The following is a 13,532-nucleotide window of genomic DNA, read 5'->3' as shown; positions in this document are numbered from 1 at the left end:
TCTTTCTTCATCCCTCAGGACTCGACTGTCGCACAGCGCCGTTCTGTGTATGGCACTGGCACAGCATGACTATACTCTGTCTGAAGATACATTCCCCTTATCATCAAGACAAAGAAGGGATGGGAGGTCACCTGTAACTTTAATTTCCTAGCAAGGAGGTTTTCATTTCTTTGAAACTACTAAGCCCCTCCTGTGCCCTTCCCTGCCAAAAAAGGATAAATTAAGAACCTCACCCAAGATTTCCATTTCTTGAGAGCATCTGAGCTGAATGATGACTTCTCTAATTGGGATTCTGAGCCTCGTCTCGGCTCTTACAGCAACAAGTAAGTTGAATTATTTGACTTTGTACTTACTTTATTACTATAGATTTCTCATTCACACTTCTGTTAAAACTATCAGTTACAATTCTGTCTCTGATCTATTTTTAGAGCAGAGAAATGAAATTAATTTGGAAATAAACTTTTTAGTTTTTTCCTAGTGATTTCAATAGTAAAAAAAAAACAAAACAAACTAAAAAAGGAAACAGAGAGCTTTCAGCCTGCTTCCATTTCATTAGGTTTATGTGTTGTAATTGAGCAAAAAGCGCAATCTGCAGAGCTAACAAAAAGGAAGCAAACTGTAAGCTTTCAGTTTTTTTTTTAAAATCTATCACATTGTGCTCCTGGGACTTGTAGTTCTATGGGTTCCAGAAGCACACTGCTGCAGGTATGTGGTTGATTTGGCTGGCTGATGGTGTGGATTTCCCCAGCCAACCAATCGCCATAAATGTCAATGAGTATCAGACCCTCTTGCTAGAAGGTGCTGGTCATTATCTATTCCTGATCATCTCCTTGCAGAACCCAGGTGACTACATTATTTGTTCAAATAAAACTATTTGCTGTACGATATGCTTCTGAGGTTCAAATTCAGTAAGTGGATAGCTGTGGCCAGGAAATAACTCCCACCACAACACAAACGGACATGCTCAAACGTTATTTGTTTATTGATTGACAAGCAGTAATTTTTATAGAGGCACATGCTTCGATTACAAAAATTCAAATTTATTATAATTCATTTATTACCATTGGTCGATAACACATCAACACAATATGAATAGGCAAAATAAATATTTTAACGTCTAAAATGCCAAACGCAGCACAGGTGCAGTAGAATCATACATGATTAGCTTCTCAGAACACAAAAGTACAGTAATGCTTAAGAATAAGTTGTTAAGAAATAATACTTTGGAACATATGTGAACAGCTAGGAACATGTCATCTCGACATGGAGGCCAGTCTGGAGGTCTTTTTATTATCTTATGGTAGCTCCGGCCTCGGCTGCTCACTCAAGGCTTTTTTTGATCAACTATTTAATATCTGTAGTTTCTTATTTTTAAAGGGAAAATGGCAATGTATGAAGGATCATACAAGATGGCAACAGCATACAAAAGAGAGTCATATTCATTTCACTGACAGTATGCATGTTGGCATGCTGTTCTGTTTGGTGTGACCCCAGCTGTGCTTAGATGGGAGGACTTCTTAATCCCTATGTCCATCTGTGTGCAGACACCTGGTGTGAAGAATGTCTTGTTCAGTGTCTGTCTGCATGCATTATTTTATTTCCTGTGTGGTGATCGCTCTGTCTATAGGTTTGTGGACTTTTGGTGTGTTTTATGTGCTATGTTGCAGGTGAGAAGATGCCTGTTGTGCGTTATGTCCTTCTTTGGTGTTCCTGCTTATTACCATTTAGGCCAAAATAGATATTCCCAAGGTTCCAGTGTGGGGATCATTCTTATTAGGATAATTGCCCCGCTTGTAGGCAGAGTTCCTTTTTTGGGATTTAATTGTCTTGTTAGAGTAGGGACTCATAAGACAAAGAAAAAACTTGATGAGGGCTTGTAAGCGTACATACTTTGGCCAAAATACTGATATCTCGTACTTATTTATATTCCCATCTGCTTGTTGTGTCAGTACGTTCCATAAGTATTTTTCTACCTGGTGGGGTCGAGGTGATCACCCGTTAGTGTTATATTTGTGGTTGTTGTCTGCACATTTGGTGTGTGAGCCTATATCCTTGCCTTCCCCTTCTCCTGTTTCCCTTCAGCCATCTTTAAATTCTAAGGCCAAAGGACGCTAAGGTCCTGGAGCCTCATGGAAACTGTAGCAGTGAGATGATTTAGATGTTGGGTAAGGAATTAATGGTGACAATGAGGTTCATTTCAGTGTTAGCAGAAAGTGCCTGAAAAGGCTGGTGAATTTTACTGAACCTTGGTTACAGGGTTTGGATTGGGCAATGGAAAATCAGCAGGAGAAAGCAGAAAGTCTGCCAGCTGAGTGATATCCTGGAAACAAGAATATGATTGATCAGGAGAAAGTGGGAAAAAAAAGAGGAAGAGGTATTATAAGGGGGTGACAGCTGGAGGGAACCTTCAGTGGAGAAAGCGAAGTAGGTTGTCCCGTCCACCTGTCCTTTGGTTTGGAGTGACTGTGCATCTGTCGTGGGCATTTTTTTTGGATGGGGGATTGCCGCCTGCCTTCGGCAAGTGGGCATCAAGGGTATCGTTAATGTTCGGTTGTTGGTTTAGTCTGGGTTCATATGACCAAGACTACTCCATGTTATACAAAATTATTGGAGTTTGAGTTAATTGCTAGCCCTGTTTGAAAAATGAATGTTGCAGCCATTAGATGTCATACTGTTGTCAGGGTCTTTATTTCAGGTATAGTTTATAGGGTTAATTTAAAGCATAAGATGGACATGCTGCAATTTTTTTTACGCAGACTATTAATCCGAGTAAAAAAAAGCCAGTGTGCATGCAACCAATCAAATGAATGGGTGTTATTTCTGTCTGATATTTGGATCTAAAATGGACAGAAATATCATCCATGTGCACATATCCTTAATAATGACATAAATAATAAATAGCAGGAATTGGGGTGGTAATAAGACATATTAATACTTCTATTACAGCAGGATAAGTCTCTGTATGACAACTATTACCTCTCCTCCTGTTTTGTTCTGGGAGATAAGCTTTTAGACATCTGTCTCCGATGCCGCTGATCTCAGTGACTTTGCAGCAGAAAACAAGAATGTAATAAGTGATAAATGTGCTGACTGTGTGCTGTGTGACATCTCTCTAGGTTCCGCTCTCTCGTGTATGGAGTGTAAATCTGAAACCTCACCTTGCTCAAGCATACTTTGTCCTCCAGAAACTATGTGTGGAACTGTATACTTTCAAGGCCTTGCTGGTGAGTTCTTTAACTAACCCTTTAATGACCAGGGCTATTTTGGTTCTTGATGGCCGTAGCAAAGTTTCACAAAATGGAATGCCAAATTTCATATTTTTGTTTTATATAAGTTTCTTATTCTACTCAAATAAATAAAAAGGTATTTTTCTATAACAATATAGAATATAATTTTATATTTATTTTTGTTTTTTTTATTTTTAGTGGAACGCTTAGCACTTTCTAATTCTTCCAAGTTGGAGTAGATATCCTTTTTGTTCTGTAGCTTACCCATAGTGATAAATTGGCATAAACAGAAAAAAGGAGACTTTTTTTTCTCACTAAGCGTTTTTTTCTAAAGTATTTAATTCAATCAATAATATTTACACCAATAATACATTTCCCTAATTCTCCTTTGCACAGTGATGCCAAATAGCGCTGCAAGAACTCAGCCTTTATTTTAGTTCGTTATGAGTCCTTTCTCCAGGATTTTTGCAGGCAAGGAAATTTTACTTCCCTTAAACCCATGATAGTACCAGTGAGAGACCCACTGCCATCCAGACAGGAAACGGGAACCTCCCAGACCTCTTTAAAGATGGGCACACCCTTCACCACCTCAGTTTCTGTTTCTTGTATATAAGACAGGTTGGAGGAGGTAGCTGCCGTTTGGCTGCCTCTGCTCTTTCAAGGATTCTTTGAAATCTCTAAAGGTGGTGGACTGCAGGGCTTCACTACCAAACTTCATGGCATGAGAGGTTACATGTCCAGGTGTAAGGGTGACTACCCACTAGCGTTTTTTTTCTGCTGCGAATTTGCTGCTATTTTTTCTTCCAATTGTCAATGGGACTTCTTAATGTTATAACCGCAACGCGACGCAACTTTGCGTTTTTAACATTAGAAAGTCCCATTAACAATTGGAAGAAAAAATAGCAGCAAATTCGCAGCAGAAAAAAAAACGCTAGTGGGTAGTCACATAACACTCCACAAGGAGTAACTGGGTAAGCCTGGAATCATCCTCTCATCTCCTGCAGCAGATGCAGTTCTTCCTTGGATCTGAAAGTTATGGAGGGAAGTCCCTTTCTCTATCTCATGGGATTCTTCTCCTGCAGTTGTTGGAGAACCCTTCAGTGGTGTTAGATCTACTCGATGTATTGTTGCATCTAGCATGGATTTTGTGGTGCTTTCCTCATCAGATGGATTTCAGGGGTGCAATACTCTCGGCAGTGCCTAGTAACCGCTGATTAGAGCAGCAGAGCTGGGAGAAGAAATGGGAATAGAATGTGAAGCGCTGAGTGAGAGGTCCCCGAGAAGTGAGTGATACTTAGCAGTGATCAGCCTGCCTTGTGAGTTGGTCCATGGCTCAGGTGTGACATCACAGAGTAGTATGTTCGGAGAGGCACAGGTGTTTACTTTTCCTCAGACTCCATTCTCATCAGGTGCCACTACTCATTTTTACCTCTAGGGGCTAGTTCCTGCAAAGGGGACAACAAAGAGACATCCAAACTTGTTTCCGTTGCAACCATAGGGATGTCTGATGTATCCAGTGGGAGTAGGGCTGCTATTTTGCACTTCAATTTTCGAGGACCTTCGGAGTCACTTCCTTGGTGCAAGCCTGGACCTTGATCACAGCTACTTGTTTAGGAAGAGCTAAAGAATTGTACAACACAGAGCCTGATTTTGTGTTCTGGATTGTGTTAGCTGATGATCCAACAAAATTTCTACTGCACCACAAGGGTGAGAAATTGAATGCAATTCCAAAAATGTATCTTAAGTCAGTGCAGATATTAACAGCCCTACCTTCAGCCAGTCTACACACTTCAGCGAGTGCCATCAGCTTTGCCTACAAAAAAGGCATCCCAGAAAGGGAGTGTTTTCTACAATTACCTCACTGTTGCATAGCCTATTTCTCTTGTTCTCTTGCCGTTTTCATGGTTTATTGAGCCATCTATGAAAAACTCAAAATCTGCATGACCCAGGTACAACAGAGTCGTTCCCACAATGCCCCCCTCCTGGCGAATGGAGACATATGCAGACTGCTTCTTTTTTCGATAATCTGGCCACAACCGCCATTTTATTATACAAACAGTTTACTTTAATGCTATCATATATATTGAACAAAAACCCTTGTCTGCCCCTCGCCTCACCACTAATGCCTTCCCTCCACAGCAACGGACTCGGGAGACCCAACCTCACCAGTTGCCTCCTGCCGCTTACCTTCTGGCCCAAAGACCTGATAACCATTTCAGGTCTAGCCCAATCCACCATCTCTGCAAGGCCACCACCCTGTCAGAGCTAAGAGGCGATAGACCCCTGTAACCATTGGTCGACCATGGTGACTCCAAAGGACCCCCCCTCTACTTTCCGCCACTGCTGTGATAATGCTACAACTGGCCCAATTGTTTCCCCCATAAATACTCCCCCATAACCCCTCTTTTTAACTACCAGGCGGATGGGACTTCCAAACCTCTTTCTTGCTGCTTTTCCCCTCTATTCTTGATTCTTGAGTGACTCCAAGTCTCTGCACCACTCTTCTTCTTATTCTTTGTCCTCCTCCTTTGCTGCTGCCTTTCCTCTATTTCTGTTAACCCCTTCCTACTACTCCCTATTAACTCTGTTTGGGGACGGCCTTCCCTGTGGCCCTGCAGGCCCCCCAGTTACATCCTTTCTATACCAATGGGAGTTTCAAGAACCTTTTTAAGACCACTAGTTTCACTTCCATTAATTCTAGACAATCATGCGCTTGAAATTCAATTTCATGATCTGCCCCTGCCACCCCTACCTTCCTCTTTCCAAATTCAATGACAGTAGTGAAGCTGTATTTAGAATTATTTTGATTGTGAAGTAAGGTTACTAGTAGGTCTTTCTCATACTTAGTGAATCTGGCAGCTGAAGGATGTTTAGTTTGTGCTTTATGCAGTATTTCCATGACCACATGAGGGACCATGACAGTAAGGGGGCCCATAACTCCTCTGGTGAAAAAAAACATTTGTTGAAAATGGGAGGATGAATTGTCATTATAATCTGTAACCATAAGAACAGCACAAATTTATTAGGGGCCTAACACCACTTGGGACATATTCAATTACTATCCTGGTCTTATGTCAACTGGGCAGCGCTCTGACATTAAAAGTCTACCCATATTTTAAATGTGACACAGTTTAAGTAAAACCTTGTTACTAATTTAAATTCTGTTTATAATGTACTTACCAGGCTTGTCAAGTGCATAACTATTTTATTTTAGCATACTAATTCAATAGTATTTGAAATAAGTGGAACCAAATATTTTATTTCATAACTTTGCCCCCCTTACAAACTGCAAATGAACACTACACAAACAGTGGGAACATTTATTCATTCAGAGTTATAAACTTATCATATGACGTACGAACTGGGATTGTACTTACGCAGGACTGAAGACAGTGAATGGAACATGCAGGTAAGGAAAACTCTTATCGTGGTTTGACATATTTTATCCTAAATCAGTCATCCAAGAATGATCCTCAGAACACAACACAGTCCCTTCATCTGAATCGCTCTTCCAACTATTCGCCATTAATTGTCTGTTTCTCAGTCCCAATGTGTTATTCGACATGTGCAAATGATTTTCACTGTGCTTTGTATTTTACACAAATGCTTATTAAGTTAGACTGAATATACATATATCTCTCAACATCTACATTCTATAGCATTCAACATTCTAATATTTAAGCAATTTAAGCTGAGTAGCTAAGCTAACATTTTAATATTCTTAACATATTTTATCATAATCGAAACATTAAATTCTGAGGAAAATAAACATGGATGGCATCCACTGGGCTTGCATCTTTACTGCCAAAGCCCCATCTGCTCCACCCTGAGATTATATCAGTGGAGTTCAATACATCCACTGCAATACCTATTGCTCCCAGTAGGGTGTCATACTATTACCCCTTCCTCATTATTATTGTGAGCATAAGCATTACATTTATTTTACCAATGATATAATGACACATGATTACTCTCCTGCCACGGTCACTCTCTGGCAGTGACCAGTGTGAACCCAGTTTGTTTTCCCTTCAAGCTTCACTGAAGTGGTTGTTGTCATAAGAACTTGGTAAGGACCCTCGTAGCGTGGAGCCGGGGATTTCCTTACATGTTTCCAATCTCCTGGCTCAGAAAATATGTTGTATACACGGAGGCAGGATCTGGAAGGGAAGCAAACACTTGTTTATGCATCAAATATAAATGTTTCTACAGGGCCTGGACATACCCGAGGAGGGTATGATACTGTGTCGTGGATTTATTTTGGGGTCCACGGCGTAATCAATAGGAATGTTTGCACCCTTCCAGATTTATGTTCAGAGTTTGTGCGCACAATGGAAGAGATCACACGGAGACAAGACTGTCACTGTAGAAACTCTTCCTGACTCTGTCTATTAGTAGGCGTAAAACATCTTTTATAGCATTAGGGGTTAATTGCCCTTTATGGGCAGCAGGAAGCGATACGTGGTTGGAAATCAAAGCATGGGTTTGGGGGGTCCAAATATGGTATTTTTGCATCCGGTCCTGCGTGAGTTGGTGTCGTCATGGACGTCCGACATCACGTGTTTTCAGATGAAGAGCTAGCACCATCTTTTTTTAGTTCGATGGAGGGGGCAGGGGCGGGAATGAGCAATGTGTCGTCAAATGACGCCTGAGGGTTATGTGCGGGTAAAAAGTGTGCCTTGAGGTTATGAGCGTGTGTTTCTATCAAGCTGCATATTCTGATAATGGTTAGCAGTATGAGATGTGCCAGCACATTCCGTTCTTTTGGCTCAGATAGTGAAATAGACATTTCACCTTGCATAGACATAAGGAGACAAATACATACTGTACATATATACATACATATCCTCCACAACTGTATCTGCAACTGCTGCTGAAAGTACCACCCTGTACTGGAAGCTGATCCGAAGGGTGGCAGGGAGTGTGAAAGGTGTTGCAGTTGTATTGTCTCTGGAACACCATTCCGACAAAATTACCTAGTTCAACAATTTGGCTGCTACCTCTGTAATGGAAAAACAATACCTGATTGGATAGGCCTTAACGTATACAGATAAGCTGTCAACACAGATATGGTATAATATACAAATTTGCAACCTTTAGAAGGGGGTACAGCGGCCCAGGTGTGTGCCTCTGTGCTGTCTTCACTACCCTCCCTATGTTATGTAAAGCACAGGTATACCTGGGTATATCTGGTTGCGGCTGGGCTGAATTCAGGAACAATCCAATGTTGAGACACAGGGTTTCACATATCAGTCTTTGACTGGTGGGCCATCATCAAGTAGAGGGCATGAGAGAGACATAATCCGTGGTCTCTTCTCACAGGCCGGTGTCCGTTTGGCTTGCCTCTTCGTCCAACGGCTCAGTTATGATACTGAATGGAGGGGCCGGAGTTACAGGTTTGGATGTTGACCTAACTCTCTCCCCTAGGTCTTACCGCAGCTGCCTTGGCAGCAGCGCCCACACGTGCATTTCCTTTTGCTTCTATACAGTCCTCCTTTATTATCCCTACTATGTAAGCAACATAAGAGCCTGCATATTAGGCCGCAATATATATATATATATATATATATATATATATATATATATATATATATATATAGATATATATATATATATATATATATACACATACATATATATACACATATATATATATATATATATATACACATACATATATATACATATATATATATATATATATATATATATACATACATATATATATATATATATATATATATATATATATACACATACATATATATATATATATATATATATATATATATATATATATATATACACATACATCTATATATATAAAGCTGAAAGCCCTCACTGACTCACTGACTAACTCGCCAAAGGTTCTCCAACTTCCCGATATCGTAGAAACATGAATTTTGGCACGAGCATAGATCATCTCCAAAATAGGAAAAGTAATTGGGTCCCAACTCGATTATTAAATTCTAGCGCAAAAGAATTGTCGTCGAAATTTTACGTACATAATCTAAATCTGTCACTTCCCAATGCCTTAGAAACTTAAAATTTGGCACGGGCATTGATTATGTCATAAATAGGAAAAGCTAATGGGTCCCAACTTCATTATTCAATTCTATGCGCAAAAGAATTAGCGTCCAAATTTTACGTATGGAATGTAATTTTTTCACTTTCCGGTGTCATAGAAACGGGAAATTTGGCACGAGCATTAATTATGTCATACATAGGAAAAGCTAATGGGTCCCAACTCGATTATTCAATTCTAGCGCAAAAGAATTGGCGTCGAAATTTTACGTACGGAATCTAATTTTCTCACATTCCGGTGTCATAGAAATGGGAAATTTGCCACGAGCATTGATTATGTCATAAATAGGAAAAGCTAATGGGTCCCAACTCGATTATTCAATTCTATGCGCAAAAGAATTAGCGTCCAAATTTTACGTACATAATCTAAATCTCTCACTTCCCAATGTCATAATTCAAAGTAACGATCCGCGCCACCATGCAGTAATAAATAAGAATAACTCACCTGGTGCCCGGCGGGGTTCCCATAGACCGTAAGATCCTAGGGAAGCAACCCGCCAGCACCTGTGATCCGAGTATGCCTGTAATAATCTACGAAGAGACTTCAGATATCCTTCGGTGGGGAAGGAGAGCCGCTGGAAAGAAAGCAATCCCAAGGAGAGAAAAAACTCCCCTGAATGGGTTAAAACAAACAAGCTTCACAAATAGAAAAAGCTCTTTCCGCGCTCCTGCTGGAGCTCCTCTTTGGATAAAATAAACTGTCGTGGCAGACAGTATTTATATAAATTAATCATAAATTTATTTCCAAAATAAAAAATTGCATGCAAGTGGAAATCTTGCAGCGATAGTTATACAACGCGTTTCAGCGTTCTACAGACGCCTTTCTCAAGTATACAAAGAGATTCAAATGCAACATTTAAATAGCGTGTCTTACCTTTTTGGAGGTGGGAGTTCCAGGTGCTTGGCGCGCACCTCCGTACCGTGTCGCTCTGGCGCGGTATCTAGGTGTCATAGCTGTGTAACGGAGAGGGTGTTCCAGCGTAAATGTGCGCTGATACTAAACGTGAACTCCGTAATTCCAGAAGGGAAGGCACGCTAGGAGCGCAACTCCCGATCTGATGTCAAAAAGAAGGAGACTCCGACCTCCAGAGAGAATGGAACAATGATATCAAATTGATTATACTAAAAATCAATGTAAATCAATTAATTAAGGATATTGATACAAAAATAGAATACTATATGGTGGAATTATATTATTCAAACAAAATGTGTACATCGATAATAGATAATATTGAATAATATAAGTAATATTGTTATTAATTAAAAAATACATTATGGATGATGTAGATAATTAAATTAATCAAAAAAGGAAAAATGGGCCCGATGCCAGATAAAAAAATACAACCATGTTACCTTACCAAAAAGAAGGGGATAAATACCTTAAACGTCATTCTAAAAATATTTTTAGAGCGACACGGTACGGAGGTGCGCGCCAAGCACCTGGAACTCCCACCTCCAAAAAGGTAAGACACGCTATTTAAATGTTGCATTTGAATCTCTTTGTATACTTGAGAAAGGCGTCTGTAGAACGCTGAAACGCGTTGTATAACTATCGCTGCAAGATTTCCACTTGCATGCAATTTTTTATTTTGGAAATAAATTTATGATTAATTTATATAAATACTGTCTGCCACGACAGTTCATTTTATCCAAAGAGGAGCTCCAGCAGGAGCGCGGAAAGAGCTTTTTCTATTTGTGAAGCTTGTTCCCAATGTCATAGAAACATGAAATTTGGCACAAGCATTGATTGTGTCATAAATATGAAAAGTTAATGGGTCCCAACTCAATTATTCAATTCTAAGCGCAAAAGAATTAGTGTCCAAATTTTATGTACGTAATCTAATTCTCTCACTTCCTGATGTCATTTTATAAAAAAGAAGCATTGCATGGTTACCTCCACGTGGTGTTTTCTGGGTAACGCAGAGAACTATGCAAAATGGTGAACATATCTTTTTCCTCAGTATCTCTAAAGTAACCACGACTTCATAAGATTTTCCATGTGAACACCACATAAACACCAGTACCAAATTAACTCGGGCAAAGCCGGGTATATCAGCTAGTATATACATACATATACACATATATATATATATATACACACCTATACATACATATATATATATATATATATATATATATATATATATATATATATATATATATATATATATATATATATACACACACATATATATATATAAGACGAAAGCCCTCACTGACTCACTCACTGACTAACTCACTGAATCACTGACTTGCCACTAATTCTCCAACTTCCCGATGTCGTAGAAACATGAAATTTGGAACAAGCATAGATTATGTCCAAAATAGGAAAAGTAAAGAAGTCGCTACTTGATTATTCAATTCTAGCGCAAAAGAATTAGCGTCCAAATTTTATGTACGTAATCTAATTCTCTCACTTCCTGATGTCATAGAAACTTGAAATTTGTCACAAGCATTGATTATGTCATAAATAGGAAAAGCTAATTGGTCCAAACTCGATTATTCAATTCTGAGCAAAAAATAATTAGCAACCAAATTTTACGTACGTAATCTAAATCTCTCACTTCCCGATGTCGTAGAAACATGAAATTTGGCAAAATCATAGATTATGTCCAAAATAGGAGGAGTAAAGAGGTCCCAGCTCGATTATTCAATTCTAAGCGCAAAAGAACTAGCATCCAAATTTTACAAACATAATCTAATTCTCTCACTTTCCAATGTTATACAAGTATGACATTTGGCACGAGCATTGATTATGTCTCAAATAGGAAAAGCTAATGGGTCCCAACTCGATTTTTCAATTCTAAGCGAAAAAGAATTAGCGTCCAAATTTTACATACAGAATCTAATTGTCTCACTTCCCCATGTTGTAGAAACATGAAATTTGGCACGAGCATTGATTATGTCATAAATAGGAAAATTTAATGGGCCCTAACTCGATTATCCAATTCTAGTGCAAAAGAACTAGCGTCCAAATTTTACGTACCTAATCTAATTCTCTCACTTCCCGGTGTCATAGAAACTTTAAATTTGGCACGAGCATTGATTATGTCATAAATAGGAAAAGTAAATGGGTCCCAACTCGATTATTCAATTCTAAGCGCAAAAGAATTAGCATCCAAATTTTATGTACATAATCTAATTCTCTCACTTCCCGTTGTCATAGAAACTCGAAATTTGGCACGAACATTGATTATGTCATAAATAGGAAAAGCTAGTGGGTCCCAACGCGATTATTCAATTCTAAGCGCAAAAGAATTAGCGTCCAAATTTTACGTACGTAATCTAATTCTCTCACTTCCTGATGTCATTTTATATAAAGGAAACATTGCATGGTTACCTCCACGTGGTGTTTCCTGGGTAACGCAAAGAACCATGCAAAATGGTGAACATGTTTTTTTCCTCGGTATCTCTAAAGTAACCACGACTTCATAAAATTTTCCGTGTGAACACCAGATAAACACCAGTACCAAATTAACTCGGGCGAAGCCGGGTATATCAGCTAGTTTATGTATATGTCTGCTGTCTTACCCTCTGCCGCTCTACATGCTTCTGTCAGGGCCTTCACTCCCGCCTCCTGTGTTGACAGATAAGTTGGAAATGGTTCTGATTTTGTTACCTCATTCTGTGTGACTACTGCATACCTCTGTACCTGCCATTTTCCACGTATCCTCAGGCATCTACAAAACAAAACTTGAAATCTGGGTTAGCCATCAGTTCATGTTTTTACATATTCAAACCCCTCAGTTTCTTGTGATATGAGGGTAATGTGGTCAGGTGACAGGAGTGCATCCTATTACTCTAACTGCTCAAATAATCTCAAAATACCAAATATTCTCAATCTTCCTTCCCCCTTCTAAATCCAGTGGAAGACTGAAGTGTGGTATAACCCTAATCCAGCCACATTGCTTCTGCCAGATTTAGAATTACACCACACCCCAAGCCAATATTTGGGGGTACAAGTAACTGTACGCATGTCTCAAAATAAATACCACATTACTGCCTTGATACATATACTGGGTATGTGCCGGACATTAAAAAAAAAGAACTTTCAATCTTATATATTTATTTATTCATGTCTCCGCCCATTAGGAGTGCCACACAAACCCAAGAGTCTGACTGTAATATACCGGTGAGGACTGTATAGCACTTCAAATAAGCAAAACTATTACATATAGTTCCAATATATCATACACAGCCTGAGCTGTACATTTACTTTGTATA

At 39.2% G+C, this 13,532-nt stretch overlaps 1 protein-coding gene across 1 annotated transcript in view; it reads left to right on the top strand.

Annotated features, from left to right (window-relative positions):
- Positions 1-208: 208 nt before the first annotated feature.
- LOC136632014 (phospholipase A2 inhibitor and Ly6/PLAUR domain-containing protein-like) overlaps positions 209-13,532 on the top strand; it is a 34,940-nt gene continuing 21,616 nt past the window's right edge. The window contains exons 1-2 of the mRNA XM_066606550.1: positions 209-323; positions 3,117-3,224. Coding sequence (XP_066462647.1) covers positions 269-323; positions 3,117-3,224 — 163 coding nt within the window. The 5' untranslated portion in view covers positions 209-268. The remainder of the gene's footprint in view (positions 324-3,116; positions 3,225-13,532) is intronic.

Source organism: Eleutherodactylus coqui, chromosome 6 (genome assembly GCF_035609145.1).
Source record: "Eleutherodactylus coqui strain aEleCoq1 chromosome 6, aEleCoq1.hap1, whole genome shotgun sequence".
Classification (NCBI taxonomy): Eukaryota; Metazoa; Chordata; class Amphibia; order Anura; family Eleutherodactylidae; genus Eleutherodactylus; species Eleutherodactylus coqui.
This window is presented reverse-complemented; position numbering and strand designations above follow the sequence as displayed.